Source organism: Phyllopteryx taeniolatus, chromosome 4, assembly GCF_024500385.1.
Source record: "Phyllopteryx taeniolatus isolate TA_2022b chromosome 4, UOR_Ptae_1.2, whole genome shotgun sequence".
NCBI classification, from domain to species: domain Eukaryota; kingdom Metazoa; phylum Chordata; class Actinopteri; order Syngnathiformes; family Syngnathidae; genus Phyllopteryx; species Phyllopteryx taeniolatus.
Window position 1 is genome coordinate 4,810,839 of NC_084505.1, and position 15,765 is coordinate 4,826,603.

The window sequence follows — 15,765 nt, forward strand, 5'->3', positions numbered from 1 at the left end:
TCAGAACTGTGAGGCTGACACTCTAACCAGTCGGCCACCGTGCCTTCAGATATATCCATCCATCCAATTTCAACACCGCTTATGCTGGTTAGGGTCGCGGGGCGCTGGAGCCTATTCCAGATTACTTCGGGCAAAAGGCGGACTGCACCCTGAACTGGTCGGCAGTCAGTCGCAGGGCACATATAGACACGGACAACCATTTGCACTCACATTCATACCGTCACTGAGTGGGAACTGAACCCACGCTGCCCGCACCAAAGTCAGGCAATTGTACCACCACCCCATCAGTGACCTCTTCAGACCTAGTCAAAGCAATAACAAATGTGATGAGTGTTTTATTACATACTAATAATTCAGACTGCACTTTTCTTGATAGTTCATTTCCTGAAAGGATATTTCCTAAAAAAGAAAATATTCAAGTTGTAATTTATAGTAGATATTTTTACTTTATTGTGTAAATTATTTTGTTTATTTGATAATAATTTCTTATTTGAGAATTTACTGCGAGCAGTTTGCAGTTTTTTTACTATTTAATATTACATGTTTGAATGTATTCCTGCTTCACCCAAAAGATAAACAGTTTTATGTTTTGCATTTTGTTCACTTACTGTACCGAACATAAACCAAAAGGTGTGACCTTAAAACCAAGGTACATACAGAATTGTGATTTTTGGTGTAACATTCCAGCTGTACTAATTAGACCTCTATCATACTAAGTGTTTCTTGAGGACTGTAATTTTTTTGTTCTTCTGCTCATTCTATTTTACATTCACTCAGGAAAATCAAGAGAATACAGTAATTCTTGGAAATAGGATACAAAGCTTTGATTTAGACCGTAAACGAGACAAAATACCCACTGGCCGCTGCACAATGTAGTCCTGTACAATCTAATGAAAATGCAAACATTTAATTCATCCTGTTTTTCTGCAACATGTCATCATTAGAATCTTGTTGGATATACACTACACAGTGTTCACAGATGTATCATTTTAAGTCTTTTAGAAAGCGCTTTATATTCTGAGGTAATACATACAGAGTCAGGTATAAGAATCATCTTCAGGCTCCTAAATTATGAAAAAATTCAAACCGGGTGTCTTCATCAAAGTTGTGTGTTACTAAACTTACACCTTCAACTCACACATTGGAGAGAGATAAACTAAATTGGGATTTCAAAATGCTAAACATGTGCCGTATACAGTTCTCCAATCTCTTATCCTTTCATCTGCATACACAGAAAGTCCTTAACCTGATCAGACCTGAAGCCAAGCCGGTGACTTGTTTTTCTCCTTTATTCATACTGTAGATAATTTCTGAAAGGAATCTAGGCACCCACATGCTCAGATGCTAATGATCTAATGTGTAAGACAGCACAGTCCAAATCAATACTTTTCACCCATATTGAGCTACAGTCAGTGACACTGGAGAAAGATATATATTTTCAGATGTTTGAATTTTGAGAGGAGATGGTGGATGCTTAGGATGCCTCAAGGACGCCTCCCTGGTGAGGTTTTCCGGGCATGTCCCACCGGGAGGAGACCCCGGGGACACGCTGGAGAGACTACGTCTCTCGGCTTGCCTGGGAACGCCTTGGTATCCCCTCGGAAGAGCTGCAGGAAGTGGCTGGGGAGAGGGAAGTCTAGGCTTCCCCGCTAAAGCTACAGCCCCCGCAACCTGACCTCGGATAAGCGGAAGAAAATGGATGGAAGAATGAATTTTGTTCCAGTGGAAGTAGCCAGAATCTTTAAACATCTCACTAGTGACACCTAATGCACAAAGGCAGAATGTTGTGATAAAAAGAGAAGTGCAGTGAAAAAAATTGAAAAATAAATAAAACCAAACAAAATCAGAATCACAAAGTTTAAGATGTTGAGGATACCACACAGCATACAGTAAGCCCCAAAAAGGACATGACATTCTTTTTTTTGTTTTTTAAACCTGTCCTGTTCAGCTGCATGGCCTTGCAGAATGGTGCTATGCATGACATTCTAAAGATAAACAATGCAAATGTTCCTATCCACACTGTGTGATGCATACATGGATGGTTTGCTCGAAGTTGTCATTTATGGCAGATGTGACAGTTTGCATCTTTCATCATCTCACCCTTGAAATTGACCCACAGGGGGAGCCCTGTCTGATGGGTGTGAAAAGAATCTATAGGAAGCTGAAGCCCACTTCCAGGTGTGTGATGGGAAAGCTGTACTTGGCTTCAGTGTCGTCTGGTCCTTGCGACTGCACAGAAGCTGACTTTGAATGGTAAGATTTTTCTTAAGGGAATATTCCAACAGATTTGACAAGCATTCACACGTAGTACACCTCAGCCTACCCCTTACATTTTAAAAATGAGCTTGTTACTTTTGAAACATTCTCAGGTTCGCAACGACACGGCGTAAAAGACGAGATGTGGCGATGAGAATATTGCCCACGTTTCGCCAGCGTCAAAACCTCTGCCTAATAAAATTTAAAGTGAGTGCTTAATCTGGCGTTTGTGAGCGGTGTTAGTAGTTTTTTTTTTCTCCCCACCTTCTTGAAATGTAGGGGAAATGGAATACCAGGTGCCGCTGCTTGGCACCAAATTGAAGTAATTACCGCAACGTACATTTGAAGAGTCGATGGTCAATGTATCCTGCACTTCACATTAGTTCTTGCACCTATGTAGCTGCCTTCTTATCAATGCACGAGCTGCTAATCACAGCTTGATTGTCATGCCCAGCCACGGCTCCACTGTCTTGGGGCCCAGGGCCAAAGCTAGTCATTTGGAGGCCCAGGGAACTCCCCCCCCACCCCCTTCCCGCCAAGTGGCAGTTCGAGGGGGGCCTGGCTTGACCCCTCCTGTGGCCCCACAAAATGGACGACCCCACCACCCCTTCCCTTCGATGAAATGAAAAAGACTCAAAATGTTTCGGAAAATATTGAAATAAAGATTTGTTATTTAAATGAATTCAGTGTAACATTTAGGCCTGGGCTACAGGAAAAAGTTGTTTATTGTCTGCTTCCAATGTCTTGTTGGTCATACATAGTGTAGAATGATTTATTTCTTGCATTTAGTGAATAATGCTGAAGATAAACCTTCCCCCAAATCGCATTCTAAATCTCAAACACAATATTTGTAAAAATAAATGAATAAATCGCAGTTAAGAGTATTTTCCCAAATCGTTCAGCCCTAGTCCTGACTAATGACTATGGAGTTTTAATTGGGCTCACATTGTTAAAAGCTTATTGGTTTCCAGTGGCAAGGATGGTCTATGTGTGCCTAAAGGTTTCGCCATAAACACACGTGATGTTGTGGCTAGCGGCACGGTGGCCCGACTGGTTAGAGCGTCAGCCTCACAGTTCTAAGGACCCGGGTTCAATCCCCGGCCCCACCTGTGTGGAGTTTGCATGTTCTCCCCGTGCCTGCGTGGGTTTTCTCCGGGCACTCCGGTTTCCTCCCACATCCCAAAAACATGCATTAATTGGAGACTCTAAATTGCCCGTAGGCATGACTGTGAGTGCGAATGGTTGTTTGTTTCTATGTGCCCAGCGATTGGCTGGCAACCAGTTCAGGGTGTACCCCGCCTCCTGCCCGATGACAGCTGGGATAGGCTCCAGCACGCCCGCGACCCTAGTGAGGAGAAGCGGCTCAGAAAATGGATGGATGGATGGATGTTGTGGCTAACTACACACAAGTGTGGCTAGGAGGTTTTTATACTGTTTACCCACATTGCCTAAAAGGTTTCATGACCAAATGCCAACCCTGCAATAGGGAAAACAGCCGACCTGTTCAAGCAGTTTTTTTTTTTTTAAACTAAAACTAAACACACAGTAGAAGGAAATACACAAATTGTATATTTAACCAAACACATACTTCACCTGACACACATAACTTCGTCTTCACCAGCTGAATGCTACTACATAATGCAAAATGTCATAGACACACAAACGACACAGCAACATACACAAAAAGATATATAACAATTCATCTATATACGGGCGGCACGGTGGCCGACTGGTTAGAGCGTCAGCTTCACAGTTCTGAGGACCCGGATTCTATCCCCGGCCCCGCCTGTGTGGAGTTTGCATGTTCTCCCCGTGTCTGCGTGGGTTTTCTCCGGGCACTCCGGTTTCCTCCCACATCCCAAAAACATGCATTAATTGGAGACTTTAAATTGCCCGTAGGCATGACTGTGAGTGCGAATGGTTGTTTGTTTCGATGTGCCCTGCGATTGGCTGGCAACCAGTTCAGGGTGTACCCCGCCTCCTGCCCGATGACAGCTGGGATAGGCTCCAGCACGCCCGCGACCCTAGTGAGGAGAAGCGGCTCAGAAAATGGATGGATGGATGGATCTATATATGTATATCTATTACAATACTCAGGCATATATTCTTTCTACTCTGGAACAAACTAGTTATATTACTTCAGCCTTGCCTCAACATTTTTTTGCATTTTGAACATGTATTTAAAGTAAGTTTTTTACAAACCCCAATTCCAATGGAGTTGGGACGTTGTGTAAAACGAATAAAAACAGAATACAATGATTTACAAACCTACAAACAAATTTTCAACCCATATTCAATTGCATAAACTACAAAGACAAGATAATGTCCAAACTGATGAACATGGATTTTTTTGCAAATATTCATTCATTTTGAATGTGATCCCTGCAACACTTTCCAAAAAAGCTTTGATAGGAGCATGTTTACCAATGTGTTACATCACCTTTTCCTTTTAAAAACACTCAATAAGTCTTGATAACTTCCGTTTGGTAAGTGAGGACATTAATCGTTGAAGATTTGTAGGTGGAATTCTTTCCCATTCTTGCTTGATGTACAACCTCAGTTGCTCAACAGTCCGGGGTCTCTGTTTTTGTATTTTGCGCTTCAGAATGTGTCACAGACGCCACGGCGCGAACTGGTTAGCACATCTGCCTCACAGTTCTGAGTACCCGGGTTCAAATCCAGCCTTGCCTGTGTGAAGTTTGCGTGTTCTCCCCATGCCTGCGTGGCTTTTCTCTGGGTACTCCGGTTTCCTCCCACATCCATAAAACATGCATGGTAGGTTGACTGAAGACTAAGACTTTATTGCCCATAGGTGTGAATGTGAGTGCGTTGTTTGCTTACAGGTATATGTGCCTTGCGACTGGCTGGCAACCCAACTGGGTGTGCCCCCCCCCTCTTGCCCAGAGTTAGCTGAGATAGGTGCCAGCACACCCGTGACCCTAGTGAGGATAAGTGGGATGGAAAAGGGATGGATGGATAATGCGCCACACATTTTCAATTGGAGACAGGTCTGGACTGCTGGGAGGTCAGTCTTGTATTTGCACTCTTTTACTATGAAGGCACACTGTTGTAACACGTGCAGAATGTGTGTTGGCATTTTCTTGCTGAAATAAGCAGGGATGTCCCTAAAAATGATGTTGCTTGGATGGCAGCATATGTTGCTCTAAAACCTCTATGTAACTTTCAGCATTAATGGTGCCTTCACGGATGTGCATGGGCACTAAACACCCCCATACCATCACAGATGATGGCTTTTGAACTATGTGCTAATGGTCAGGAAGGTCCTTTTCCTCTTTGAACCAGAGGACTTGATGTCCATGATTTCCAAAAACAATTTGAAATGTGGACTCGTCAGACCACAGCACACTTTTCCACTTTCCCTTTGCATCTGTCCATGTCAGATGAGCTCGAGCCCAGAGAGGCTGGCGGCGTTTCTGAGTGTTGTTGATATATGGCTTCCGCTTTGCATGGTAGAGTTTTAACTTGCATTTGTAGATGTAGCAAGAAACTATTCACTGACAATGTTTTTCTGAAGTGTTCCTGAGCCCTCGTGCAGGCAATATCCTTTACACAATGATGCCGTTTTTTTTTAAGCAGTGCCGCCTGAGGGATCAAAGGTCACAGGGTTTCAATGTCGGTTTTCGGCCTTGCCGCTCACATGAGAGATTTCTACAGATTAACGGAATCTTTTGATATTACGGATTGTAGATGATGACATAAACTGTTAGACTGTTTGTCCATGCAGTTCACAGTGGTGAACCTTGCCTCACTCTTGCTTGTGAACCACTGAGTCTTTCAGGGAAACTCATTTTAGACTCAATCATGACACTCACCTGTTTCCAATGAACCTGTTGACCTGTGGAATGTTCTAAACAGTTGTTTTTTTTAAGCATTCCTCAACTTTCCCAGTCTTTTGTTGCCCATGTCCCATCTTTTTTTCAACATATTGCAGGTCCCAAATTCAAAATGAGAGGATATTTGCAAAAAATAAAAATACAAATGTTCATCAGATCGAACATTAAATATTTTTGTCGTGTATTCAATTGAATATAGGTTAAAAAGGATTTGCAAATAATTGTAGTCTGTTTCTGCTTGTTTTACACAAAATGGAGTTTGTATATTTGAGTGAAACTTGTGCAATGGTCAAAAGTTTGATTTTTTAAAAAAAAAATTTTTTTTTATCAATATTACAAGTCACTATCAAGTATCGGTGCATACTCAAATGTAAGTACTTGTGCTTACAAATGTAAGTACTTATACTCGTACTCAGTCTGAGAAAAAAAATAATAAAGCAGGTAAATTCCCGGGTCAACGTTATCCATCCCCTTATCCTAAATAGGTGCCGCAAACATAGGACAGCAAGTCAGTTCCAAATAAAAATGTCTTTATTGCATAATGGTATTATCTGTGCTTGGCTCCCTACAGTGATTATGGCTATGAGCGACGGACGAATGGGAAGTGTACTCCTGCCTTTTGGTTTCATCCATCAGTAATGTCCAGAAATTGCACAACAGGGATGACCTTCCTGAACAGCACAGGGTAAACACAGGATTATAACTGTTTCACAGGCTTTGTTTAAATTTGTAGCTCAAAATACATTAATGAGATTCTTAGGGATAACAAAGAGAGATTAAGGGACATGGGGGCTGAATCAATCAACACTTATATTAAGATATAACTTTTCAAGGTCAGAGTGCAAAGATTTAAAAAAATTCTTGATACCTCTTGAACCCATTTGCAAACCACAACTGTCTTTTTGGAGTGATTAGTTGTCCAGTTATAGAGCAGTTTATTCACTAGCTATAACTCAGAATGTGTCATCTGCGTTTTGAATCTAGCGTCTCCCCATCTTCGGCAATCGTCGGCTGTTTTCGACTGTGATGTAACAAATGGCACACCCTCCGTTCATTTGGTGTTACCGTGCGAGCACGCACGCACACACACACACACACGTCGCTGTTCGGGTTATTGCTACGTATTTTGCTATTTCACAATGTTTCATAGTGTGACAGCTGGTTTAATGAGTGGTGATAAGAGCTGCTTGAGCTTTCCAAGCAATAAAATAGCAATATAAGACCAGTGGATCTTCTAGGCTCAATCGGTGCGGGCTGGGGGTAAGCTGCATATCTTGTGGCTACCTAGCAAATACATGTAACTTTCGAACTGGCATATTTTCGGAAACATTTAGCAGAATGTATTGGAGACCCGGGCATAGTTCGAGCCAGGCTGAAACCAGATGAGGTGACGATTTTCCCTTCGACAATCGCATTGTCAACCCGGACACTGGTTGCCATGGTAACGGGAAAAACAGCACATAGAGGATGCAGGTAAGACCTTCTTTGCATGTACTAATGCTATTGGTGTTGATTATATGCACTGATCATTGGAAATTTCTAAAAAAAAAACATTTGCAGTTACAGTTTAAACCAAATCGGCGCGCTGTTTACCTTTCATGTATGGCTGACTATATATATATATATATATATATATATATATATATATATATATAAATATTAGGGCTATCAAAGTTGAAGTGTTAACTCATGATTAATCACAAAAAAAGTAACGCATAAGTGTCGCGCTACAATACATGTATCTGTATCGAATTGTTCAGTACGCACTAAATGACAATACGTCGTTTAAAAATTTCCTGTATAAAACTTTGATGATGAGGAGCTGTGCTAAACTACTCCGCCTTACGCCTAATTGTTGTGCGCAGATCCACTATGGTGCTCCTCTCACATTCGTTCTGACCAAGGGTGCATTCGGAAATTCACCCTCAAGCCCTAACTCTACTCTCAAAATGCACGGTCCCGAGTGTAGCAGAGCAGCGCCGGAGAATATTTCTGAACGCACCCCAAACTGCTGAGACAGAAGCTAAGGCACCGTTGCAACATGGCTTGTTCCATAGATCCTCCTGATATCAAAAAATTCTCCAGCATCTTTCAAATCTGGCGTTTGGAACTACTTTGGTTGTAGTGTTAAGTATATCCCAGATGGCAAGCGTGTGTAGGCAAAAGCACAACGGTATGTTGCAAGTGTCACACAATGCTTAACTACATCGGTGGAAATACAACAAGCAGGACATTTATGCCGACATCACCTCAATGAGAAAATAAGTGCCAGACAAAAACAAGGTGCATGCGTCCACCAAACATTACCATACATATTTGGACAGCATGATTCCAACAGGGCTAAATACATTGACCGGGCTATTACTACTTTTATTGCTGTCGACATGCCACCCTTTCTAACTTGGGGACAACGCCGGGTTTCATAACATGCTGCGGAGTGGAGTTATTCCTTCGCGAACCCTGTTGTTGCTCTGACTTCAGACAGCTGGACGTTGAGAGCTACGTAGAACTATAGTACTTGACTGTTCCGGCACTATATTCCTGCAAAATGGGAGAATAGCAACATTCTTCAGACATGCCTCCTCGACAGTTACTAATGACGATTTAACCAATGGTCTGACAGAAGCTCTGGAGGTTTGTGCGACCAAATGTACAGGTACATCTCAATAAATTAGATTCACTAAACACAGGAAAATACTTTTCAGAGGGAAAATTCCTGCCTCATTTCTACACTAAACATCATTTTCATTGTTTCTTGATTGTTACGTAAAATTCTCGTTTCTAGAGATGGTGAATTTTGGGTTTTCGTTTGCTGTTAGCTATAATCGTCAAAATTATACATATATATGAAAAATATGAAATATTTCACTCTGTGTGTAGAACAGCTCTATGATATGAGTTTTACTTTTTACTCAATTAAGCTTTTGACACTATTCTAATTTGTTGAGATTTACCTGTGTCGCAAGTATGCCCTGACGGAACAAATGGCACCCAGGAACCCCAATCTCTGAGTGTTCTGCATACCTGCCTCTGCCACCCAGTCTGTGTGCAGAAGACATCTAAGGGAGGCCTGATCCACTTACCAAAGCAGAGGCACAGTCTCACCCAGACTTTAAATTAATTAACAGTTACCTGAGAAACCTGGGCTTCCAGTCATCAAAGACCCCTTTTTGTGCAGGTTTCAAGATGCCGACCAAAAAAGTTTGAGAATCCGCTGGTCCTGTATGCCAAGATAAGAGATCAAGGAACCAGGTGCTCCTTTGAAATGCATACAAGGCCCTCTGGGACAATGGATGTAACACCAGCGACACCCACTGGCGGGTGGAGGGTTACTGCCATCGGCGGAAGCACGAGGGACAAGCTTCACCAAATTTGAATGTTGGGTGACATTTTAAGAACTTAGCATGAATGCTCCCAGTGTATATCACACCAAAGTCACTAGTGATAGTATTTCTTCGAATTTGAATGTCTGATGTCAAATCTGTTTGTCAACTGAACCGGATGAGATGTTTCACCCCACACAACACAAATGCCACATTGCAAATATTACAGTGTTCTCAACAACCACATGAAATTGAAACACTCATTACATGGATTGAATAGGGCGTGTGCGTGACAATGCAAAGCTGGAAACCGGTTTCCTTATCTTAGATCCAATAATTAATCTTTTATTCCCACTGGTTTAAAACCACAAATAATCCTAGGATGAAAAAGTAGTACTAAGAGGCGCGGTCTATCTCCCTTTTGGTACCCGGGGTGGCCACTCCCCCTCTCTGCTGGGCATAAAAGGCCTGAGCCCCCTTGTGCGAGACTCTCGCTCGCTCGTTCACCTTGCCGAAGAACTGGCGTATCACCAGCGAACCCCACCACGAGGCGGGGAGATGCACTCAATGGAACGCGGAGGGCAGAAGCCCTCTGCCGCGCCCCGAAACCACGCTTTGGTGCGTATGAGGTAGCTTTGACAGACCCGTTCGGGAGAAAGTGCGACGCAAGTTTGCTCCGAGCGCCTGGCGAACAGCGCCACCCAAGGGCTCTTCTTTTGCTTTTTCCTTTTTCCCCACCTCCTTATTCCATCAAATCCACCTGTTCCTTGACTGGACTGGCCAAGCATCCGGGCGATCGACGAGCCTGCCTAAATTGTGTCACACGCAATGTAAATCGAACATGCGGTCTCCCAACGTACAGATTGGTACATATATATTTGCCAAGTATGTCAAAAACATTTGTCTCCGGTAGTTGGAGCCGCAACAGACAGTCAATTGACAGGGAATACTTTTGACAGGGAATATAAAGACAGGGAATATAAAGACATAAAAAGCACAGTCACTGAGCAATAAAAGGTTACCAGTAATGATTTTTTTTTATTATTTGACAATTGTGCAAAAAGATGCAGTCTTCTAGCAATTAGAGCTGTTTGAAATGACTAATATAACAATAGCCTGGTGAAATGACCATTGTGCAAATGGTGCAGATACTACTCAGGCACATGAGTGGCCAGCATTGGTCAACAACAGATATGCAAATAGTGCAGAGTTGCGAGACAACTACAGTGAGTGCACGAGTAATGTATAATTGGCCCGACAGAGATGTCACAACAATCTCAAGACAAAATTGGCAGCATGTTGCAATGTAAGTTAGCTGTTATTTGGGTTTAAATGAACATCAACAGGAATCCCAGCTCTATGCATTGGATCACCGTACATCCTCACTTCACACCTACATCACAAGTTTGACCTGCTTTACGGATGTTTACCTGTACCTTGTTTTTCTTTTCTCTGCATTGTTTCCCTGTAGATTGGTTCCCTTTTAGATTTCATTAAATTTTATATAAAATTCCACTACCTGTATTGTTTGTGTGTTTGGGGTGTGACAATTAAAAGACCTCTGGGATCGAGGATTCGTATTTCCTAAGTAATAACCTTTCGATTATGAGACTGATGAGGTTTTTCGTCACTTTTTCCTAAATTTTACACATAAAAAGAGCTATGGTGCCCTTTACGAGACAAAAATAGTTTGATTGTGACGTTAAAACGTAAATCTAACTAACCCGGAAGTGAACGCAGGCGTTCACCTTCGTCGAATTTATTCCTGAAATAAATTACGTTTTATCTAAACACCAATACACGCGACAACCTGTAGCTATACCTGTGACTACTGACAATGCCAGGAATATACAGTAGATAATGCTGTCACGGCTGCTTTGCTAGTTATGGTTTAACTTTTATCGTCTAAGAATCGATTTATTTGCAAAATACACTCTGTTGCTAAGAATGCATGATGGAAAATGGGTGATTTCTCCATCAGGTACAGCCATCCATTTTCTGTACCGCTTATCCTCACTAGGGTCGTGGGCGTGCTGGAGCCTATCCCAGCTATCTTCAGGCGAGAGGCGGGGTACACCCTGAACTAGTCGCCACCCGATCGCAGGACACATATAAACAAACAACCATTCGCGCTCACATTCACACCTATGGGCAATTTAGAGTTTCCAATCAACCTCGCATGCATGTTTTTGGTATGTGGGAGGAAACCGCAGTGCCCAGAGAAAACCCACGCAGACATGGGGAGAACATGCAAACTCCACACAGGCGGGGCCGGTCCTCAGAACTGTGAGACAGATGTGCTAACCAGTCGTCCACTGTGCCGCCCCATCAGGTACATTTGAGTTCTTCAAAAAGTTATCTTTTTGTATCGAAAAAAATATCGAACCGTGACACCTAAGTATCAAACCAAACTGAACCGTGAATTTTATATTTTATATTGTGTACCCCTTTTCAGCGTCCTCTGTCGCTTTCAACCACTAGTTTCACTTTCACTTCATAATGTCTGAGCAACTGCTTGGTAGCCGATAGCCGTTGTCACAGAAAGGCTCCAACCTACTGATTGGCTCAAACATGTAGGGCCACAAGTCTACTTTCAGCCGGCTTTTGTGTATTTTAATCCTCAATCTGCTCGAATTCCAAATTGTAGCTCCCCATTCAGTAACTACACCCAGGATGCCTCAAAATCCAGAACGTTCTGGAGTGCTCAATAAGACGTTTTTTTTTGTTTTTTTTCCAGCCAATTTATGGTTTACAACTTGCTGTAAATGACGTGTACAGTATGCATTACAAAACATATTAACAGTGTAAATATGACTTTTACGTCCATAATCCTTGCACTCTGACCTTTAAAGAGCAGTCATATAATGGCAAGTATAGACTATACTTTAGCTTATAATGTGATTAACTTTAATGAATTCATGTGACATTAATGAAAAATGTCCCTAAAATAATTCAAATGTGCTTCCTGTTTGAAACAGGATAGGCTTGAATGTCAACCAAAGAAAACATGAAGTATTATCTGTATTATTATTATTTTTTTTTTTTAAAGAAATACTCTGTGTGCATCCGCTGACGTAAGTCGATTTTATTTTTTATTTTTTTTAATTCCTGTGTCTGGCCAGTCCACATTTAATGTAATAAAGCTTAACATTGCTAAATGTCACAAAACTACAACCAATCATCACCGACATTTATGTGGCCATATCTAAATATGCACCCTTCCCCATCTGTAAATATTAGGATGAAATCCCTAATATTTTAGATTTTATATCAATATGGCGCAAAGGATGTCATGATACTCAGGTGAGCAATACAAATTTACTGTAATAAATTTGTAACAGTAGACATTATACTCTATATCATAGAATGAAAGTGCACCTTTTTTTACCACCCTTCGGTATTGGTATTCATTTATACAATGTGATTTTTTTTTTTCATTTTCCTTATACCTGTTTAATATGCACTTGATTTATTTTTTTTGGAGGGAAAAATTGTGCAATATATTGGATAAATTATAGTAATGATTTTTTTAGATGTTTTGAGAACTTGATTGGACTCATCCAATGGATTTGACTCAATATTGGGCATGATTTGTTAAGGCCTACACCTGACTATATAAAGCTCTGTTCAACAGATAATCTTTTGCTGTTTCCATTATACAGGGTCCCAAAATATGAACCCATTCGTTGTTCATATGTAGAGTTAGGTGGAGTGGTGCTACACACGTTGCTGTCTGTTAAAAAAAACAGAAAATTGTTACTTCTAACACTGAGGATTTGAAGATGCGAGTTTTACCCATTCACAGTTGTCAGCACACAGCATTGTAGCATGTCATATTTCTCTCCTTTGTGTGATTTATTACCAGTTACTAGCCAGTTTCACTCTGTGCTGATATCACACAATATGGTCTTTTCCAACACAGGAACCTTTGCAGGAACTTCCCTAGCTACCCTGGTAGCTTCAGTTCCCCGTGTTTCTGCCGAAAAAAACTACCAGGGTACGGAAGGTTCCCCCATGATTATTTTGTACTTCCTGGCGTGCAGGGTCTTCTGGCAGGAACTCCTGGCTACCAGGAACACTTGAGGAGGCAGGGCTGTGCTGACAAATGCTGATTAGTTGACAGACGTCTGTAGGCATCACATCATTTGCTTACTTTTTACATTCACAGAGCTGCAATTATTGGGTGTGTGCGACTGTACGCAAGGCTCTGAATAAAAGGATTAAAATACATTGAAAAGCAAGATTTTTACATTTTCCCACTGAGCCGCACAAGGCAGAGTAGGCTGGAGAAACTCAATGCTCGCCCAATCTCTGAACAGGCTGCCGCCTGCTCGCTGAGCAGTCGCTTTCACCGACAGGTGGGAGGCACGTTATCTGTTCACGACAGATTTTAGATTTCAGATCTACAGGTTTTATCTATTTACATAAGAAACAAATACTGTACTACTGATGTGTCTTTTATTGCACATTTGAGTTCTCATGTGGCTATAATGTTGAATTAAGCTTATTTCAGATTCAGTTGGTTTTTTTTTCTCTCCATATGATAAGGTTTAACAGTACATATCGGGAAAGAAGGGAAAGCATGAACAATCACAGTCATTAAGTTTGTCCTGGGACTTTGTCCCAATTTTTTATTTTGGCCCACTATGAATTTGAGTTTGACACCCCTGCATTAGATCATTCAGAAGCTCCAAAACTGCATTGCTGAATAGATATCGCGATACTTTTTGTTGGCATTTCAAAAGTGTTTACATGAGAGGAAAGGTTCCCCTTGCCGTCTCTTATTTTGCCTACGCTACGCTGGCACCATTTTGTGCGCTGGTTTGCACCTGCCTTTCAGAAACGCTATTTAAACATGCAAAATCAGCTAGCACAATTCATCTCAGGTTTGCTCAATTTGCTGGTGCTAAATTTACAGTTCACAATCCTGGGTCCTTTTAGTCGATCAGCTTCCACATCTGTTTGGGTGTGAAATAAAGTTTGGGCCCATTGCATCATTCCACCTATCAGGCTTCTATGTTATAATGACCAAATGGAAGCCTCTCCTCATAAAAACAGCATACAACAGCCCACTTTGAACCTGCCAAAAGACACCCAAAAGACTCTCATACGATGAGAAAGAAAATGTTGATGACCCCAAACCAACTTTTTGACCTGTATGGCAAGTTTCACACCTGGAGGAAACCAGTAAAGCATGTAAAGCATGGTGGTGGAAGCATCACGTCTTTGAATGTCGTTGAGTCACTCAGCGAAATGGCAACAGAACAGATGATCTTGAAATGCTGTTTTGGAAAAAGCAGTATTCAATAATATGCAAATGTGTGTAATTTCAGGGAATATGTCGTCTTCTACGATACAGTGGGGACGGAAAGTATTCAGACCCCCTTCAATTTTTCACTCTTTGTTATATAGCAGCCATTTGCTAAAATCATTTAAATCCCCCCCCCCCCCCATTAATGTACACACAGCACCCAATATTGACAGAAAAAAATGGAATTGTTGACATTTTTGCAGATTTAATAAAAAAGAAAAGCTGAATTATCACACAGCCATAAGTATTCAGACCCTTTGCTCAGTATTTAGTAGAAGTACCCTTTTGAGCTAATACAGCCGTAAGTCTTTTTGGGACTGATGCAACTGCATCTCCATTGAAACACAAGTATATGGGCTATGCAAACTAAACCACAAGACAGGATCACTGAATTTTCTGTGGAACAACTCCCAAGATGGTAAGTGGATTTTTATTTATTTTTTGTCTATAATAATGGTTTTGTGTGAGGGGAGGCATTAGCTTAGCCTTGGCATAAGTTTGAATCCTGCTGCGTATGAAAAGCATATTTACAATTCTGTAACAGAGTGGCTCTGTCGCTGACTGACGGCACAAACGCGCATACATGCTATCGTAAGGCTAGCACACATTTCAGTCACTCATGTCTCCATTTCGGCGGCACGGTGGCCGACTGGTTAGAGCGTCAGCCTCACAGTTCTGAGGACCTGGGTTCAATCCCCGGCCCCGCCTGTGTGGAGTTTGCATGTTCTCCCCGTGCCTGCGTGGGTTTTCTCCGGGCACTCCGGTTTCCTCCCACATCCCAAAAACATGCATGAATTGGAGACTCTAAATTGCCCGTAGGCATGACTGTGAGTGCGAATGGTTGTTTGTTCCTATGTGCCCTGCGATTGGCTGGCAACCAGTTCAGGGTGTACCCCGCCTCCTGCCCGATGACAGCTGGGATAGGCTCCAGCGTGCCCGCGACCCTAGTGAGGAGAAGCGCCTCAGAAAATGGATGGATGGATGTCTCCATTTCTTCCCCAGTTTACTCCATGAATGAGAC

At 41.9% G+C, this 15,765-nt stretch overlaps 1 protein-coding gene and 1 long non-coding RNA gene across 7 annotated transcripts in view; both read left to right on the forward strand.

Annotated features, from left to right (window-relative positions):
- LOC133477412 (VPS10 domain-containing receptor SorCS1) overlaps positions 1 to 15,765 on the forward strand; it is a 271,543-nt gene that overhangs the window by 204,436 nt on the left and 51,342 nt on the right. For 5 of the 6 annotated variants that reach the window (XR_009788348.1, XR_009788350.1, XR_009788349.1 and 2 more), the window contains exons 16-17: positions 2,120 to 2,253; positions 6,682 to 6,795. Coding sequence is in view for 3 of the 6 variants with exons in the window: in XM_061772127.1 (XP_061628111.1) it covers positions 2,120 to 2,253; positions 6,682 to 6,795 (248 nt within the window). In the remaining 3 variants the exon portion in view is untranslated. The remainder of the gene's footprint in view (positions 1 to 2,119; positions 2,254 to 6,681; positions 6,796 to 15,765) is intronic. The other variant, XM_061772128.1, reaches the window with a different exon arrangement.
- LOC133477413 (uncharacterized) lies at positions 6,802 to 10,948 on the forward strand. Its single transcript, XR_009788351.1, has 2 exons — positions 6,802 to 7,583; positions 9,289 to 10,948. It is a non-coding gene; the product is annotated as an uncharacterized LOC133477413 (long non-coding RNA).